We start from the raw sequence: 21,063 nt of genomic DNA, 5'->3' as shown, positions 1-21,063 counted from the left end.
AGTCTAGAAGCTTGCAGGTCCACACTTGCATGCCATAATAAGCCATTGTTGCTTGTGTGGTCCCTGCATCCAGTCTAACATCATATACCTGCTAGAATAAGAGGGTAATATCCATTTCAGTGAGGAGCCCAAATGACTATAAACTAGAAAAAGTGCTCCTCGGAGCACAGGTCTCCGCCAGGTCAGGTAGGTTATTGTGGCCTCTTGGTGGCGCTATAATAGGCCAATGTGAAAAGGGTGCGCTTTGTTCTTAGGCTTTTCACTGCAATCGGACACTGCATTCATGATTTGAGGCATTTTGTTCCAAAAATGTGTTTTGCAAAATTAGACCTGCTGGTGGCACTATAACAGGCCAATGGTAAAAGGGTGGCATTTCTTCCTCGGCCTAATAGAAATGTGCGTGTGAAATTTCACGGAAATCGCAAGCTGCGTTCATGATTTGAGGCATTTTGTTGAAAACGGACCAATCCTGCAAACTTTGGAAGCCAATCTTAGGCAATCAGGATGTAATATGGGAAATTGGATAGATCCGTGTTAATCACATGACTATAGAGATACTGTGTACCGATTTTTGTGATGTTTGGACAAAATCTGTAGGAGTAGTATCAATAAATGTGTTTTGCACAAATCGGCCTCCTGGTGGCGCTATAACAGGCCAATCTGAAACATTTGGGCCAGAGGTTCTGACTTGGCATCCAGGGAGTGTGTGTGCACAGTTTCGCAGCGGCCGGGCCAACGGTGCCGGAGATTAGGTGGTAACGGACGGACAGGACACACGGACACACGGACGGACAGACGGACGGACAGACAGGGGATAAAACATACTCTCTCGCCATGCCTTTCGGCCTGGCGTAGACAATGAAGATACAAGCTTTCTGCCCTTACAGTGACGATATGCTTGCTGCACAACTGATTAGCAAGGTTTTATTGTCCTCAAGACAATTTACATTCAGTAGATGTTGTGGAAATGCACCATATGTTGATCATGTTCAATGTACTGTCACTCTTTACACATTTATTCTCTGAAATAGAATATGAACAAATTAACATACATTACCAAACATAAAATGTCATTTTCTGCTATCATTTAATGCACTGTTTGTGTTGTAATAATAATAATAACTAGAAAATGTGCTCCTCGGAGCACAAGTCTCCGCCAGAAGACCCGTGCTATTTTAATAGCACGGGTCGTCTTGGTAGAACGGGTCGTCTTGGTAGAATGCGCGTGGTTTTTGGTGTTCTGCAGGGGCGACTGAATATGTAGTGTCTGCATCTAAAAAAAATTCTTCTTGAAGCAATGTGTCATATGGGAGTCCTCGTAATTGACTGGTTTGTTCAAATGCTTGTCTGTCTTCTTCATCTTCATTGTCTTGAACAGTTTCAGCAGTTGATTGGTGTGTTTGATCTATGTCAGTTTTCTCTAGTGCTACATAATGTATTTGATCAAGGTGGCCAATTCTTACAGTATTAAGACTTCGGCCTTGTTGTGGGATCAATTCAACTCTATAGTCCTCTTCTGTGTTACTGTTGTAGATGAGTATGCTTTCTTAGCTTTGGCCTTCTGCGCCTTTGCTTGACCAATGTTAGGTGTTCTCAGAGGGACACACACACGCACGGACGGGTGATTTGTACTAGAAGGTACTGTTCCAATCAAGACTGATTGATCCTGTCTTACCTCACTTCAAAAAACAAAAATGGGTTTTTGAAGTGACACACCTATTTATAGGATTTTATTTCGTCATGCGTCCCTCTAGCCAATCAAAAGCATTGGTGACAACATATTGTCACGTGTCACGTGAAGTTTGACCAATGTTAGCTTGGCTAGGGGGGAGGTGAACACACGGCGGGACGAAGCGAAAACATACTCTCCGCCTCCGGCGGAGACAATAATAAAAATATAAAGTAACTTTTAACTGAGGTTTTCAAATAATTGTAGTGGAATTAAAAGAAGAGTACAATACTTTTATATCTATATGACTCCCTTGTGTTGCAGTACTTTGCAATCTGAGCATGTACGTCCTTGGCTGGAACTCCGGTGTACTTTGTGTTGGAGGAGTGGGTCACTAACCCACAACTTACTATTGCCTTCACACCATCGTCCTGGATCGATGACTACTTTTTTTCTTCTCAATGCCTTCAATGATAGCACCAGTGGAGACCGACAGGAAACAGGGAGAGAGAGACGGGGTTGGCTGTCGAGATCGGGACTCAAACCCGCAACATGCCGGGCCGCACCAGAGCCCACATGCGGCCTGGACCGCCAGGCCAGCGGACGCCCTATCAATGACTACTTTCACTGGGTGAAGCCCCAGTCGCTCTGCTATTTATACGTCAACTCCACAGGGTCATTCTGCAATGCCTCAGTGTAACACACTTGGGAATAAGAGAACCAGAGGCCTTGTATATAAGCTTATACCTGTATAGTGACTAATAATTACATATATACCTGATTTACAAAGTAGCAATCCACTCCATTTAGCAGCATTAAAGCATAAAATAAAATAAAACGAGGACGAGGAAGGAAAAATATATTTTAAACTAGAAAATGTGCTCCTCGGAGCACAGGTCTCCGCCAGGCGAGGTGGTAAAAGAAAGTACTGTTCCTGATTAATCCTGTCTTACCTATTTATATTACATATTGTGATGTCACGTGAAGCTTGACCAATGTTAGGTGTTCACAGACGGACAGAGGGTAAACAAGACCAGGAGACCTGGTTCTGCCAGACCCAGACTTCACATGACGTGTCAGCCTGTGTCTATGCCCATGTATGGACGAAAGGGGGACAGACTTTTATGGCTGGGACACACGTCGTGCTTCGCACGACGTGTGTCCCTTCTATGCCCATGTATGGACAGACTTTTTTGGCTGGGGCCGGAGGACAAATGGCCCCTGCCTGTGTATGGACGAAACAGGTACAAAGCTTCGCACGACGTGTGTCCCTTCTATGCCCATGTATGGACAGACTTTTTTGGCTGGGGCCGGAGGACAAATGGCCCCTGCCCATGTATGGACGAAACAGGTACAAAGCCTCATGTAAGCCCGACCCCTTGGGTCTGGCAAACATACTTTTGCTTCGGCCTGGCGGAGACAATTACATATTTATACTATTTTATTGTCTCCGCCATTATATTTTATTACTAGATCAACATTTATTTATTTTATTTATATAAGCATACCTATATATATATATATATATATATATATATATATATATATATAATATACAGTATATATATGTTGTAAGTTGTACATTCATGTCCTTTTCATGTCCTTTTCTCCCTGAAAGGGGAAGTAGGCTGGACTCCAGAACAGCGGGTAGTGCAGATCATTTAACATTATGCTAGATGATGGTGGACACTGGACAGGACATATCCTGTGCAGACAAATGATTCTATACTGCTGTATAATTCCAGGATATCAAGCTGTTCCCAGGGATTTGAAGGAGATTATTCTACAATATCTTCAACTGCTGATGCTGATTTCTCAAACTTGTTTTGCAAGAGTGGCCTTGTTAGTTTTCCGGAATGATCCGTCTAGATTTCAGAGTGCCCAACTCAATGGACCAAAGGGATCTCTACATTGGGAAGCAATGATCAAATGCCCAAAATAGATTTTCATTTGCTTTCAAGACCACATCCTTTATGTGTGCTTGCTTTATTCTAGCACTGTTCATGTTTTCATGTTGGTGACTCTTTCTGCAAACATTCACTTTGGAAATTCAGATATGCTTCCTCTCCAGTCTGGTGAGCTTGCAGTAGATCACTGGCTATGTCTGGTCAGTGGTGACACAGCACTTCCTGTGGAAAGACTGATGATATCTGACTGGTCTGGAGCTAGAGGGTCTAACAGGCTTTTCTCCAAATGCTTTACAAAGGCTGGGCTTCTGTAGATCTTAACGACTGAAGCACTCTGTAGACTCATTGGCTGTAATGTTGTCTCAGATACTGACTTCTGTTTTCTGAAGTGAGATAGAATCTGGTGACTGCTACAGGCTGTTTTTAGGCTGAAAGCCTCGGTTCCTTCAGCAGTCTGGGTGTGCTGTGAACACCGGGATTATCAACCTGGCTAGCAACCTAGCTGTTACCATGACCCTTCCTGACAGCTGCTCTCCTGATTGTTTCATCAGCTCTGTGCATTTTGTCAGACTCTCCTTTGTTCAAATACTTGCTACTGTATGTTTGTCGCAAAATATACATCAAGGCTTCATACACCCTTGATGTGTGTGGTCCTTGTCTAGTGAATTTTAAATCTTATCTCAAAGGTAGGGTGATACATGATATAAATGATATTCTTTTGTTTGATTTTTGTTTTAAGGTTAAAGCACTATTTTCTAATAGTAATCATTGCTATAGACTGTCTGTTCAGTAACAGGGTTCTCCCCGTCTCTCCAGCTCTTCAATAAACAGAACTTTTCAGGTGGGTTGCAACATTTCAGCCAATCAGGAGAGAGTACCCATTTATCAGCTTCATTTTTAGCGTTGCAGTTCCAATTGTGTCTGCTCATTTCTTTGTGTCATCACTTAAAATTTCACTTGTTTAATCTATATCCTGTCTGAGTTTTCTATATCCTGATTGGATAAAATTGGTATCCCGACCTGAAAATGCATCTTCTGTTTAATTAAGAGCTGGGGAGACTCCTGTTAGTGAAATAACACTCTCTATGGCAATGAGTACTATCAGAATATAGAGCTATTTGACACTTATTATGGGCAAAGAAAATCACTTACCCTACCTTTAAGTCTTCCATTAGATATTTGTCTGCTGAACGTTCTTGACAGGCTGCTGTCAAGCTATGTCTTATAGTAAAGGGCTATGGCATTTCCCTTGATACAATACTGGTGGTACAGTATATATTACCTTCGGGAAGGTCTTTAGAAAGATCAAGGATGGGGATGTAGCCTCTTGTTTTTGCTGCTCTGAGTAGTGTGGTCCATGAATCTATATTCGCAGGTGCCACAAGGTTTGAATTGAGATATCATCTGAACTGTGTATTAAACCACTGTTTCCCAAACAGTGGGTCGGGACCCATATTTGTGTCTCAGACCAATTTTATGGGTCCTGAGTAAATATTTTTTGTTTCCTACATTTAAAAGAAAATAGGAAAAAAGTTTAAACAAAGAAATCACACTTTCATCAATTAAAAACAATTCCAATATATTTCAAAAGTATTTCATAAATACAAATAAAATAATAATTTCCATAATATATATATATTTATATATATTTTTTTAAGAAATAGTGAAAATAGCAGATTTACAAGCTTGTAGATGTGCTATTTTCACTAGTTTGGGTCACTGGCAAACATCTAATTTCTCTTTTTGGTCTTGAGCTAAAAGGTTTGAGAACCACTGTATTAAACAGTCCATCCTGGGACACACACTGGCTCCACTTGTATCTTTGTTTCTGCTATATGTTTCTATTCTTTGGTGTACATAATCTGGAAATAAAACCAATCTAATAAACTCAGCACTGTGTGTCATACCAATTCCATTCGTTTGTACAGTTTCATATATGATACCAGGATACCAGTACTGTACAGAAATACAGTAATGTTATGGGTTTCTTATATTTTAGGGTAAGATTTGTGTAAGATTTAGAGGATCTATTGGCAGGCATATTGGCAGAAAAGAAATAATATTCATTAGTGTTTTCATGAGTGCATAATCGACTGAAATACAGTATGAATAGTTGTGTTTTCATTAGAATGAGCCCTTTCAAAAGGGAGTGCCTGATATGTTCCTCCACCATATTTTACATGAGCCCAGAATGGGCAAACTCATTGAACCTTTTTATATACTTTTAGAGTTGTTCCAATACCAATACCAGTATGGAAAAGCTGCAGATACTGCTAAAATGCTGGTATCAGCGAGTATGTCAGTCTATGCCATTCTGATACCATGTAATGTATCACATGATGATATGTCATTTACAGTCATCAATTATTTAGCATTTTGAATGCTTCAGTTGATACTGTTTTATACTCTGACTGTAATATTTACCTTATTATTTTTACTAACTTGTAGCTGCACCATTATTAATGGAAATTGTATTTATTCCTAGATCAGAGGTTCTCAATTTTTTTTATTTCAAGGACGCCCATAACTCTGAGAGTGTATCGACCGATACGCAAGTTATGGGTATCGGAATCGGTATTGGGAAGGAAACAATGGTATCGGTACATCTCTATAATACTTTTATATGTCATATCCTATGTGTGTGTAATTATAAGTGTGAATCAAACATATTTTTGCATATATACTGTAAGATAAACTATACACAAACCTACTGCACAGATAGTGCCAAATGAGAGAGATAATGGCCAAAATAATGCTTTCCCCAAAAAAAAGTATTAAAGCAACTCAATTGAAAAGACCAACATGTTACAAAGTACTTACATGGACCCTACAAACAAACTGGTACCAAAGAGATTTTATTTATTTCAGCTCTAGACTGCTGAACGCATGGTACACAGCTTGTGTGTTTCTCGTAAAAGAGACAATTTTCCTGACACACAAGACTATAACCCTTCTCTAAAAGGCCATCCAGATGCTTATCTGTCAACACTAGAGGCTGTTATGAAAAGCAAATATTTACAGTGAGTCATGTAAACCTCCAGTTTTCCTGTTTGCTGTGATAAAGCGTAGTAGCTTTATCACACCTATTGTAATTAAACATAGCCTAAGGTCCAGAGATATAAGTTAACATACAACAGTGAACATGCTTTTTTAATGTGCAATGGGAGTGGGACATTTGATGAGTTATCAAATTGTTGGGTTTATAACTGTAATAAAGCTACATTCAGTTCAATCAAATTTAAACAGGGGGTTATACAGTACGGTATATGGTTTGAACACTCTTTTATTCATTGTTGATAGACTGTTGGCTGCACATAGGCCCATTCATTGTATTGACGGACTCACTGTACCCAGACACTGTTGAATATGTAGGTATAGGAGTAGCCTATTAATTGACTATTGATGGATTGTGGGATATGGTATGTGGTATAGTGCAATGCATAGTTTATCATGCATAATAATGGGTTTATATAGTGTATAATATCATATATGGATCCATATAGAATAGATCTATATAATGACATGCTTATTGATTGTTTTGTTTTTGTTTTATGTACTTAAATCTGGAACGTTTGTTTGGCTTATTTACCGTTGATTTATGTTCATTGCAACTGCTTTTTGCCAAACAAAATGACATGTACAGGCAAATATAGCCTAAGCTTTTAGCTTCAGCCTTTTCGATCACCTTAAACTATGTTATTTGTTATTTGATGATGTTGTATGTGATGTTATGGAAACTGGTCAAGATGATTGAAAACAACGAACCTAAACTAAGCCTATTGACACCGTAGGTCTACATCAATTCATATATTCATTGGTGCTATATGTATCATATTTCTTGTATCCATTGGTGATAGACTGTATACTTTTATTGAGAGACTATAGGCTACTTTAACTCATTAATTCAGTGACCCAGTACATAATTACGCAAAGAAAGTCTAACTATATTTTATTTTTAACTGGCTCTACTATTGTATTGGCTCTTAACTCTTACTCTTACCTGTTCCTATGTGTTGCTCTTACTGCTGCTGTTGCAGCTATATGACTGGGAATCCCCCACCCCCCAAACCCCTCAATAAAGTGTTATCTTATCTTTGGTTTGTATGGAAAGTTAACGCATGTGTCACAATAAGCTAATAATTGAAGGGTTACTTCAACAGTCCTTCCACTTTGTATGTGGCCATTGCAGCTAATTGCATGTAATAGAAGACAATAAATGTCATGAAATGAATGCCTGATAAGATTAACTCAATCAATATAGGCCTATATTAATACTTTTTTACAATTCAATTAAGGGCCACCTGATAACACCTCATCATTTTAAAGTGATAACCCTGAATCATTTCAATAGCTATGATAACATTATATAGCCTATATTGTCATTACCCAGTGATGGAGGAAGTACTCACATTTGTTACTTAAGTAAAAGTATCAATACTGCAATATAGAAATACTCTGTTACAAGTAGAAGTCCCGCCCGTATTCCAAATGTACTTGAGTAAAAGCACAAAAGTATCGGCATGAAAATATAGTTGAAGTACCAAAAGTTAAAAATGTATGAAAAATATTTTGAAAATAGCTGATCTACAAGCTTATGATGCGTCACATCACAACGCATTGTGAGCTTGTAGATCTGCTATTTTCAAATGGCCGAAATATATATAGGGCTTGAAGTGGTTAGTGTGTTTTCTAATAATAATCAAAATCTACAAAGTAACTAAGTGTATACTTAAGTGTGTACTTAGTTACTTTACTTTACAACTCTGTCATTACCTCGTGATCAAATAAAACTGTTGAACTTTTCAAGACCACAAAGCACTTTCCTTTTTTGCCACTTGGGGGCGCAGTGCTCTCTCAGCACAACTGAGTGGAGCTTCTTTTTACAAGCGGATGTTTTCTGGGGGATTCTTTCTAGAGCAGGGGTCTTCAACAGGGGGTCAGGGACCCCTAGGGGGTCCTCAGAGTTGGTACAGGGGGTCCACCAAATCTTTGTATGATGGGTAACATTAGCTAAAAATAGCAGATCTACAAGCTTGTAGATATGCTATCTACAAGCTTGTAGCAGGGAAAAAGAGCAGACCAAGTCCATGAGCCAACGGTCAAGTTGACTAAATATAGAGGGTTTAAAAGGTTAACTGTCTGAAAATACATATTAACATGAATCCAACTAACTATCTATGAAATCTATTAAAAAGTTTAATCTGCAACACAATTTTATACAATATGTAGTGTGTGGGGGGGGGGGGTCCCTGCTCCCTGCTTAATCTTTGTCTTAGCTAAGGGGTCCTTGGCCTGAAAAACGTTGAAGACCCCTGTTCTAGAGCCTTATATATGAAACTAAAAGCCCATGGCCCATAGGGCGAAAAGTTAAAATGTATTAGAGCTTCTATTATTCGTCCCATGATGAGTCAGAACCTCAGTCAGAAGGAACATGATGGGACAGTCTGATTCACCCCACTTAAAGTTCAACACATGAATCACGACACTGCTTGATGTTATTATCTGGTGAATTTGATCAATACAATTCTTTCTTCTTCTTTTTTTTAACCTTCAGTTAAGAGGTGTTATTACTGTTCCCAGGTATTTCAATCAAGTAGAAGTAGTAGGCTACTACTACTGGCTTCCTTGAAATAAATTAACGTATATTGCCAGTGTTGTAAAGTAACATTTAGCCTACTCAATTACTGTATAGGCTACTTAAGTAAAAATTGTAGGTACTTTTACTTCTACTCCACTACATCTAATATTGTATCTAATACTAATATTGTGTATCAAATATTGTACTTTTTACTACACTACAATTATTTGAAAACTTTAGTTACTATTTATTTTGTATATTTGGATTATTATTACAAAACAGACATTAACCACTTCAGCCGTATAGCCTACTGTATATTTCGGCCTTTTATAAAAATAGCAGATCTTTTATAAAAATAGCAGATCTACAACCTCACAATGTGAGCTTGCAGATCGTCTATTTCGGCTATTTGTATACATTTTGAATTTGGGACCTGCAACACAATGAGTACTTTCACTTGTGGTACTTTAAGTAAATTTTTATGCCAATACTTATGCACTTTCACTCAAGTACATTGAATACAGGACTTTTACTTGTAACAGAGTATATCTACATTGCAGTATTGATACTTTTACTTAAATTAAACATGTGAGTACTTCTTCCATCTACTGCTAATTGCAGACTATATAGCAATAAAGTTAGCAATGTGGTGCATTCTATCAACATAAATGAAGCTTCAGTCATTGGTAGAGCAGCCCCCCTCCCTCCAGATCAACCAATGTCAGATACGATTTTTTTGTTTTATTGATCTATTAAATTTTTTATCTATTTCTTTTATCAATGATTAAAATTGTGAATGTGTATGTTTGTGGCTTCGTTTTTACTCGAAACTACAACAAAGTAAGTTAATTGGTGGCAGTGGTGTAAAGTAACTAATTACATTTACTCAAGTACTGTACTTCAGTTCAATTCTGAGGTATTTTTCACTTTACTGGAGTATTTAGCACTTTTACTTCTACTCCACTACACCTCAGAAGCAAATATTATCCTAATATTTCCTCCACTACAATTATTTGAAAACTTTAGTATACTTGCAGTAGTTACTTTGTAGATTTTGATTATTATCACAACAAATACATTAACCACTGCAGCCCTATATACATTTCAGCCATCTGAAAATAGCAGATCTACAATCTCATAATGCATCACGTCATGGTGCGATGCAATGTGAGCTTGTAGGAGATCTGCTAAACTTTTGAAAAGTTGTGAAATGGGACATTCTGCATAATGAGTACATTTTGAAACCAATATTTTGTACTTTTACTCAAGTAACATTTTTATTCTGGACTTTTACTTGTTACAGAGTATTTCTGCATTGCAGTATTGATACTAAGAAAATGTGGCGGTGGAGGGAGCTGTCCAGTGCTTTAGCTGTTTCAGCACTGGACAGCTCCCTCCAAGCTAATTGGCCTATAAGCGCCAAATAGGGGCTTGTTCCTCATGTTTACCCCCGTCCCACTCAAGCTACAATGACCTCAGCGTGTGACTTAGGCCTCTACAGAAATGCATGATTCATTCAATTATTTATTTAATAATAATATTTGAACGGATGTTCTTTATGACTAGGTGAGCTTGACGTGCGTGAGGAGGAAAAGTACCATTCATTGCATTGAGCAAGGGGATGGGGGGAGGGGGAGGGGGGGGGATGATGACGTAGAGAGCATCCCCTGGTCGTGACAAGTGAAAAAGGCAAAGCCTTGAAGGATTTCATGAATAAAAAACCAAGGGAGGCAAGTTAACGGAACAAAAAAAAGTTCTCCCGCAGACTAAATGTTTGCGCTCTTCTTGCTCTTGAGAGCTTGCAAGAGTTTAGGCAACAACATCCAAGAGGTTGGACACATCGTTGCTGCACCGAGGGAGAACAGAGGAGCTTCTTTATCAAGGGAATAAGAGAGAGAGAGACATAGAGAGAGAGCGATAGAGAGAGAGAGAGAGAGCGAGTGAGAGAGAGAGTGGGGGGGAGATCCTATCTCATTCTTCCAGACAGTTGAGATCTTCAGCGGATCGCGTTCAGCGTCTCTAGACACTGCCATAGGTAAGAGTTTTGGAGATACCTGCCTATAACCCTCAACCTTGATGTGATTAAGTTTAGAATCAAGAAGGTCTGTTGAATAACCAATAATAAGTGAGCAATAGAATTATTAAAAGAGTAGTGCACTCAAAAAAATACTTCTGTGTAGAAAATAGGTATTTCTTTGGGTGAACTACTCCTTGAAGTTATTTTTGATCAAGAATGTGATCGCAATGCATGTGTATAGCCTAAACAGTTGTGCATTATTATACCTAATAGTGTTTTTTGTACTATTTATTTTGCAGCAGGCTGGACAATGTCTAAGGCGACATTAGCCGTACTCATTTATGGAATCATAATGCACTACAACGTCCACTGCTCGCCGATGGGGCTTAACTATCCTAATCTTAGGTATGTATACGAGGCGCAGTCACTGACTGGGTCTAGCCCTGCAGTGAAATTGACCCTTACAAGTATGTAACTCTGACAGTGTACAAAAGGAACAGATAACGGGTCCGTTTGGTTCCATCTGTACACTGTCCCTGTTTCAAGGGGGGTCTTAGAAATGTAAAAGTTTGAGAACCACTGGTCTAGCCTTGTCGATTGTATCACTTATTGGGATCATTTGACAGCACCTTTGACATAGGCCTATACCTAAATGATGCCAGACATATATTCCCAGAGGAGGGGTGGGAATATAATGAGTTGGAAGTGGAGTGTTATGGTATCCCTTCCCTATCAACGTCAATCAGCTCAGAGTGTATATCTTATACACTCACAAATATGACGATTTAGGCCCTTTTCCCACTCTGTTTGAAATAAATAGATTTGAGTGAAAACTCAATTAAACGGATTTAAATGTTTACAGGCCCTATTTGGAAGTGTGATATAGTAATAGCCTTTATGAAATCTAAACGATTTAAAAGGATAGTCAAACTTTTGATCGCTGCTGTTATAGCGGCAATGTGTGATGATATAGTCCCTATTTGAAGTTCATTTTTGTACATTCCCAGCTAGTCCTATCCAACGTTAGATATCACTTTTTTTTAAATAATTATGAATATGCTTAATTGCAACAAAAAAAGTTTGAGTTTTTGTTGTCTTTCGCTTCATTACACTTGTACAAATAACATTTGATGTTGTGACATGCCCAAGTCACATGTTTTATAGTCTCTGTCGGGTGCATGGAAACCATTATGTCCAAAATGGTTACTTTTCATTAGTCAAATTCAAAAGCATCAAATGCTCGAAATGCCTGTTTTGAGCTTGTAGATATGCCTATAGCCTAAATAAGCCAAACTGTTCATATCATTTTCAGACTAGAGAATGAGGTTTATGATGAGGATGGGAACACATTACCGCAGCTGGAGTTTGACCGTGATGACCAGATAATGGCTTCGAGAAGCGCTCCCTCTGTTGCTGACGACAGCTACATGTTATATTATCCTCCAGAGAAAAGGTGACTATATGAATGAATGAATGAATGAAATGATATGAATGAAAATCTTTATTTCAAACATGTTAAAATTAGACTAGACTAAAAATAAATGCAATATAATAAAAAAAATAGAAATGTGACTATCATCACAGTTTTAATCCAACTTTTGTGCAACATTGGAACATCATAACATGTCATGATCGGGAGTCGCATTTCTGTTCATTTTGTTCATTTTGTATGTTGATTAATGTATTTACTAGGCTACTTAATCTACTTGCACAATTAAGTTCTTTTTTTCCCATAATCCATTTGATCATAAAACATTGAATGGGCAACCTCCAAAAATCCAAGAGATAGCCTACAGTTGGCCATCATATCGTCTCTGTCGGGTGGAAACCTCTATACTGTATGTCCAAAACCTTTACTTTTAAGGATTCAAATTCAAGCTTGTAGATCTGCTACTTTTGATGCTTTTAGGTGACACTGTAGTATGATCAAGTAGGGTGTTAATTTATATAAAATATGGTTTCTGCCGGACACCAACGATATGGTTATTTAGCCTACACTACAATTTAAAGCTGGGGAGGGCGGGGTAGGTTGTGACCCTTTTAGCTTTTTACTTTAGTATTTATTTACTACTAAATAAATACTCTATTGTGACCAAAAATGTTAATAGTTAATAACTTGGATCTGTCTGTGAACAGTTGGTCGTGTTTTCTGTAATGAAATCTCAAACATAAAAGCCACAATTTCACTTTAAAAATGGTGAGCGCACTGGGGGGGGGGGGGGTCGATTGCTCCCATCTATAAGGGTCCGTTGATCCGCTATTCTAATGCTGTATAACGGGCGCGCTTGGCGTTAGTAGTTGAATGTCTCGCCTCTTATTGCTGGGTGTGTGTGGTGCTGATTTACAGAACAGAGAGGCATGCAGACGGCATGTTTAACAAAGCCTACAGGACGGCACTGGGTCAGTTATCAGCGAGGAAATATCTACATTCTCTGATGGCAAAACGTGTAGGGTAAGGACATCATGTTGGTTGTCTCTCTGTTCTTTTAATACAACATATTTTTAGTGTTTTCCTTCCATCTTCGTGTGTGGTTTTTGTTTTGTTTTTGTTTGTTTGTTTGTTTTGACTAATATTTCAAATGCTCTCAATTGCACGCCTATTGTCTGCATGTCTGCGTCTCATCCTTGAATGGGCTGATGGCCAATTAACGTCTCAAATAATTAGCAAGAAGCGCAATGAGCATTTATTTTTGCTTGGAATCATATTTCTCAGTCTCACGATCGTTGTCTCGTCGGAACACACACAGAATCCACACGGGCTGTTTTTATCCCTTCATATGAATTATTTATGGACCTCATTGGTCCCGGTGGTTCAAGATGGAAATTCAATGATGCAAATTAACCTAATGAGTGGGAATAGAATAGGCTTATATATCGTTGTAGATCACTGTCTGCGCCAAAAAGAAAGAAAGAAAGAAAGCAAGAAAGAAAGAAAGAAAGAAAGAAAGAAAGAAAGAAAGAAAGAAAGAAAGAAAGAAAGAACAAGAATACTTTGACCACAGGTACAAATGGTACAAAGGGATACAAGAAGAGTGGGCTCTAAGGAAAAGTGAGCACCTCAATGTAAAATGTGCTATTTTGTGCTAAATTATATATATAAAATATATTAGAAAAATGTCTTAAGTAATGTAAAGTATACATGATGTGAACATGCACAGTACATTATCAGACCTACATTTTCTTGTTTATGCCCAGAATGACTGGATATACAGGTTTTGTATCAATTTGTAATTGTAGAAATATTAGACCTTATTGTCAAATGTTCAATCATGTTAATCATGTATACTTTACATTTTATTTTGACATTTGCCAAATTGCCAATTTTACATTGAAGGTGCCCACTCTTCCTATAGTGCCCACTCTTCCTGTTACCATACAAAGACCTGCACTGCATGCGATGGGGTTCACTTGAAGCCATGCAGTCCTAATCTGAGTTAAGGACAGTAGGCTACGTGGCACAATACCGGGACGAATGTAGGCTATCATCACCTGCTGACTGTCTGTGATAGTGAATGAATGTGCTTGTTGTCTCTTTTCATAGTGGAGGAGGGAACACACTGGAAGACGACTCTGAGCCCCTGTCCAAACGACACTCCGATGGCATCTTCACGGACAGTTACAGCCGCTACCGAAAGCAAATGGCAGTCAAGAAATACCTGGCGGCAGTCCTGGGGAGAAGGTATAGACAGAAATATAGAAACAAAGGACGCCGGCTGGCATATTTGTAGCACCTCTAAAAAAGAAAAAAAATGTGTACAGCCCCACCCAGATAAAGTCATTTTGAGATAACAGAGATAAAGCTGGATCGCTTTTGTGTTCTTAAACATGTATTTATGTATGAAGTAAGCCATTAAAATGAATATTTTGATAATAATATTGTTTTATTTTGTACTTCGGCACTTGAGAATGCATATATCTATTTCGTGGACCAATTATTTTGTTCATTATTGAATATAGTCTATATTTATGTATTCATTTTAATATTCCTTATTTGTAGACCTATTGATTGAGAGGAGAAAGTTGTTCACGAGACCATATAATGCTCCAACAACCCTGTCTTTTAAACTCTTAGCAAAACGGATGATTGTGAGGAAAAATAAATAGTTTAAAAGACAATCAATGTGCATTCAATGTTATACTTTTTGGAAAGTGAAATTAAGAGTTTAGTTGTCTTTATTCACAACAGCCTGGAGGACATAGGCTTTCACCCAATCCTACAAGACATAGACTTTGATGCCCTCCCGGATGGGGATGAGTTTGAGGCAATTTTGGGAGACTTGCTGAAACAGTTCTCTCCCGAATTTCCGGTGAGTCCCCAGGTTCTTTCCTGAGGCGTGTTTTGGGGGCAAATTCTCCTGTCCCCCTCCTTCTCTCTTGTGATCTTGTCTATATTCAAACCCAATTTCCTTCCTCCTCGTATGTGCTCCTGTCTCTCTCTAGAGTTTTGAACACTATTAGCTTTGTTTTCACCTATATGCAAGCCGCAACTTGCATACAGGATGAATGCGGATGAATGTAGACTGTGCCTAGAGACTGATATGTTATACATATCAATGTTCATTGATATGAATGGATCAGAGTGACCGGCATCCTATTAGTGGATGTAAAGGATGTTCTTGCGTCGATAAACAGCTTAATAGAGCACCTGAGACCAGACATGCACCATCTGGCTTTGACCCGCACTTAAATGCTCTAGACTTAGTAATGTGGATCTAGAGTTGGCTACACACTTAGACCACATTTTTCCGTCTACACCAAATCTCTTTGCCAATAAATAGCCGATCTACAAGCTCACAACAACGCATCTGGTGTTGCTGTGAGCTTGTAGATCTGCTGTTTATGGCTTATGCCCCCCCCCCTTCAGAATATGGATGCTGGGGTTCAAGTGGTTAATAAAGAAAGAAATTGTAGAGAATCCACTTTTTTTTCAAAAGTTCTTACATTAGAAGTGTGAGGGATGCATGATCCTGTAACTGAGATGAGGACCAGAGTACTTCTGAGGTTTTCCTTTGTCCCTCTCTTCTTCGGTGTTTACAAACTTACAAACTTACACCTTCCAATCGTGTGTAAAAGTGCCAATCTTGTGTTCCTATTTGATATCTATCTACGTGTTTGAAACATGCATGTAAACCTGGAATTCTGTCAAAGGCTTTTCATGTCTCTCTGGCCATACAATACTATAAGTATCCTATTGCCATAAAAACACAACCAGGCCTTTCAATGATTACGATCATTATTATTAATAATAATAATAATAATAATAATTCTATAGAAATTATGCTTTTTAAATGGCAAGTGAAGTTAAGCATCAATTGGTTTTCACAGAGACATACCAGAGGCACTTTAAGAACTTTTGTCTTGAACTTTCTTGGTGTATTTTGGTTCCCTTTCTGTCATGTGAACCAATGTAAAGCGACGCATGATTAAAGCGGTTGCTCTAGCCACCAAACCTGCGCAAGCTACTGCACCTATAGGTGGGCTTTGTTCACTTTCTGATTCCTGAATGTTGTTTTGTTTTCTGTTCCACCAACTGTATGTTGACACCGCTAACCTCCTCTGAGGAAAGCTCTAACAGATGTTAATTATTGGTTGCAAGAAGAATCTCTAAACCTAATGTCATGATTTATTATGTTTTTGGCTCAGCTAAATGACGAGATTCTGTGTCACTAATAGTATTGTACACTATAACAAAATGTGCAATTGGACGAATCAATCTTTTGCGTAATTCTTTATTTGGACAGCCCAAAGGTAGCTTTACAGGCTATCAAAATGGGCAGAAATGAAATGCTGCTACAATTGGATTAAGTTTATTGGCGAATGGAGATGAAACTCTAGAGCCACAGGAGTAAACAGAACATGAGAGAAACAGAGAAAGATGCATTGACTGGCCAAGACCGTGGTAGACCTAGACCATGCTGAGTTTAGCAGTGAATGTAGAGAAAGTTACAAAATAAAATTCTCAAGCCTGAATGAATACCAATTGTAAAAAAAAAATCCTGTTAAATCAAGCTTCATTAGTTTATAAATCGTCTCTGTCGGGTGGAAACCAAAACTGTTTTTCAGGATTCAAATGCAAAAATATAAAAAATAGCAGATCGAGCTTGTGGATCTGCTACTTTTAATACTTTTGAGTGACGCTGTAGTGTGATCAACTAGGGCGTTTATTTACCAAAACAAAAACCCACAAAAAGTTAGTGCTGAGGTTTCTGCCGACAGCGACAAAATGGTGCCATTCTTAGAAGCACCACCCCACTCCGCCCCTTTCCCAGCCCTATATCACTCACGTCCCAACCTTTGCTGCACCCTTCGTATACACCTTCTGAAGGGGAGAGACTACAATAACACTCCAGGCTACAAACTGCAGACACAGTGTGTTTTGATCTGTAGTTCTCAAACACCAGGGAGAAAAAGTTTCTTCGATCTTGTGCCTGACTCATGAGTCATGTTGTATGAAATCAATCCTTTTTTTTTGTAATTCTGCATTCCCCTCTAGGCTTTGTGACGCAGGAAGCAGCTTGCGGCTGTTGCGGTGCCTTCTTGCTTCAACTTTAAAATCGCCACGAAATCACAGATGGCTATTTAGTGGCCCTACAATGCTGCACATCATCAGCTCACACATTCCACCATTCACTTTGGTTGTTTGTTTTATTGTGTTTGCAAAAACATATTTTGGTAGAATCTTATCAATGCCGTGAAGCTTATTATAGGCTTCAAGCATTCCTTGCTTGTGCTGCTTTCTTTTGCAATATATATTTTTTAGAGAGTTAGTCAAGAGTTCGATTTTTGTGAAAGATTAGAGGCAAACGTCTCAATTTCCCACTCTCCATGACACATACAGTATATATTCTATTGAAAGCGCCAATAGCCTTACTAAATATTGAAGATGAATCTAAAAATCTATCTATATATTTATCTATATATTTACTGTAGAAAATTAATATTATAGAGTACTTACCAGTGGCGATCCTCAGGGGTCAAGTCTATAAATGTTTTAAGAAAAAAAGTGTTGTAAGATTTGTATGAATAAATTTTTGTAAACAAGCATATTTTCGTCTAATCTTTGATATTGTCTTAAGTTTTAATCAAGAGCACATTCAAGAGGACAGCTTTAGCAAAAACACACAAACAAACAAACAAACATAAAAGCAGTGATGATAACATGCATTACCAATAGGGCATAGCAGTGGTGGCCATTTTCTGGTTCCACTTCAAAATAGCCAATGCATTTTTCCCATTGACATTTCCAAAAATATTTATATCAATTATTTTAAGCCTAGAATCAAGCCATCCAGGGTCCTGGTAGCCTGACACTCAGCCTGAATTTTCATTTCGTTTCACTCCATTATTCAGTCTGAAAGCCCTCTCAATGCAGCGGAGTTCTGAGATGGGGGCGTGGCCAAAGTGGGACTCCACTATGAACCAACGCGATTGGTTCATACTGGATTGTCCCGATCCCGATTCGTCGTACAGATTTTCAACCGAGAAACACCCGCCTTCGAAAGCGTCACCAGACCCTGAATGCTAGGCAAAGGATTCAGGGGGTGGAGCCAGGCTAGGGTCCTGGTGAATCATGACCATAAAACGTTTGATTCTGTGAAAAAACTTTTTTGAAAATGGCAAAACAAAGGGTATTTATTAAATATAGTATATCATATAATTAAATATATATATTTTTTAAATCACAGAAATAAATGTTTTATGGTCATGATTCACCAGGACCCTGGATGGCTTGATTCTAGGCTTAAATGAATTGATATAAATATTTTTGGAAATGTCAATGGGAAAAATCCATTGACTATTTTGAAGTGGAACCAGAAAATGGCCGCCACTGCTATGCCCTATAGAAAATGTTAACAGGGTGCCCACATTAGATGGCACCATCCAGAGGAGTGAAGAGACAGCTCAGCAAACTCACTATAATACAAAGCCCTTTTAGGGCTCAGAATGCCAACATTATAACCTAAAAAACTGAACTCAGACTACAATAGCATTCACTATATTTTTTAAATAAATGACAAAATAAGTGTGCATATATTTCCCCACGACCAGTCAAAAATTGTGCAGTGGACTTGAAAGTAGTATTCTAGTGGCTTTGCAGGTCACCATAAAAAAACTGAGACTGAGAGTATTTGTACCACTTTCAGAGTGACTCAGTTGGCTCGGATGTGAAACGGTGGCACCAGTTTGTCTGGGAGTCTATGCCCCCTTAGGACAGCATGAGTAAAAAAGACGTGGGAGGGAGGCATCACCTCACCGGCACCATATGCTGCCTTGTGGCACTTTGCACCTCTCCAGGAGTTCGGCGGTGACCAGCCGAGGTCTGTGACTGCAGGAACAGTTGGTCAGTTTCAGGGCTGGTGCAATCATATTACCACCAAATCATCTCTGCACAGGAAACAGACATGAGACTTGATGAGGACAGACTGTGATACAAATATACACAACCACCTTTATTGCACTGAAGTAGGGAGAAATTCACAGCATGTGAAATACCTCCAAACGCAGCTCTCCCTCACCTCAGCTGGTTTTGCAACTCCTGCAGGCATCTGCACTATAGGGTTGGGATCCGGATCCGGAGGAACCGGATCCAACATCGAGGCACTGGAATCGGTTCCATCACATTTGGAACCGTTTCCGGGTTTGTATCACACTGTCAGATCTGGTAATGTGGACTTCACATCTGCAACACTATTACAATACCGTTGGTATTGTAATAGTGTAAAATGTCAAGGACCACCATAACTCTCAGAGTTATAGAACCTATACAGGGTCCATTTGAACCTATAGGGAACCGTTAAGAAATCGGAACGTTAAGAGGGAATTGTTAAGGAACCGGAATCGTTAAAATCCTAAAAAGATCTCAACCCTAATCTGGACCACAGCTCCAGGCCACTCCTTCCCAAGCTTTTTTTCTTCATTTCCACAGCCTGTCTGTCATGCCAGATTAGAGCTAATGATCTCTAGTGGAGCTTCAACATCTGGTAATATGTCTCCTAACAGGCCACCGTAGTGAGGGACCTTTTCCCAGACATCGCAGGCTTTGTTTGGATCAACCTGCTGCCCACCTGGCTCCTCCTGCAACATCTTTATAGCCCAAACGCCCACACACTCACATGCACGCACACACGCGCGCGCACGCACACACACACAGTGTATGGATCTTGATACTTTTGTGTGACGCTGTATGATCAAGTAGGGGCGTTCATTTAGGAAAAAAACACAAAAAGTTAGAATATGGAGATAAGAGGTTTCCGCCCGACAACAACGATATGCTTTGATCTTTGCGGCGGTGACCCCCAAGCTCTCAGCGGAGTGTGTGGAGCAGGGCTGATCAATGGGAGTGATCTGATTCCTCCAGCCCATGGCCAGAGCCCTTCTTAACCCCCACTAACGCAATGAGCAAGGTGTTGCCTGGCAACGAGAACCCACAGGAGGATGCGCTGGGAGTGGGTGGAGTCACCGGTGGCCTTCCAAAGGCCCACAGAGATCAGGCTGCATGTATATTTCACTCAAATGGCTTTGGTTCTCGTTGGCGGTGGTTTTCTTTTTTTACTGGCCATGCAGCGTCTGTCTGGTGGCGGGGAGGGGCTGGTGATGAATAGGCCTGCAGGGGAAAAAGGAGCACAGAGCTTGAGCAATGAGTGGCGATTCATAAAAGCGTGCAGACACATACGCAGCAACCCCACACACAAACACACACACACGCCTTACATCCAGCCATACATACGAGTAGGAATAGCCAGGTGGGACGGATGGAGGGGATATCCATGCCTCTGCTTTTTACCCCAAGATATTTCATATCCCTGCTTCTGGAAAGAAAGAAAGAAAGAAATGCCATACCCTGGGCTCTGTCTGATTGCAAAACAGTAAGATTGTTAGGTGTTTGTGGTGT

At 39.3% G+C, this 21,063-nt stretch overlaps 3 protein-coding genes across 3 annotated transcripts in view; 1 reads left to right on the top strand and 2 right to left on the bottom strand.

The window, feature by feature from the left end:
• LOC308077664 (collectin-12-like) overlaps positions 1-21,063 on the bottom strand; it is a gene marked incomplete at its 5' end in the record, with an annotated part of 253,537 nt that overhangs the window by 152,024 nt on the left and 80,450 nt on the right. The window lies entirely within an intron of this gene.
• adcyap1a (adenylate cyclase activating polypeptide 1a) lies at positions 11,482-15,551 on the top strand (the record flags this gene model as incomplete). The annotated part of the gene is given in 6 exon segments (XM_080417438.1): positions 11,482-11,576; positions 12,484-12,624; positions 13,519-13,623; positions 14,713-14,850; positions 15,358-15,484; positions 15,486-15,551. Coding segments are annotated over 6 exon segments (672 nt in total).
• Positions 20,415-21,063, bottom strand: part of mettl4 (methyltransferase 4, N6-adenosine) — a 133,919-nt gene continuing 133,270 nt past the window's right edge. Inside the window, exon 9 of the mRNA XM_080418506.1 lies at positions 20,415-20,775. Coding sequence (XP_080274632.1) covers positions 20,681-20,775 — 95 coding nt within the window. The 3' untranslated portion in view covers positions 20,415-20,680. The remainder of the gene's footprint in view (positions 20,776-21,063) is intronic.

The sequence above is a fragment of the Gymnoscopelus braueri genome (genome assembly GCF_963280865.1).
Source record: "Gymnoscopelus braueri genome assembly, chromosome: 21".
NCBI lineage: Eukaryota > Metazoa > Chordata > Actinopteri > Myctophiformes > Myctophidae > Gymnoscopelus > Gymnoscopelus braueri.
Note: the sequence above shows the minus strand (reverse complement) of the source record. Positions and strands in the feature narration are given on the sequence as shown.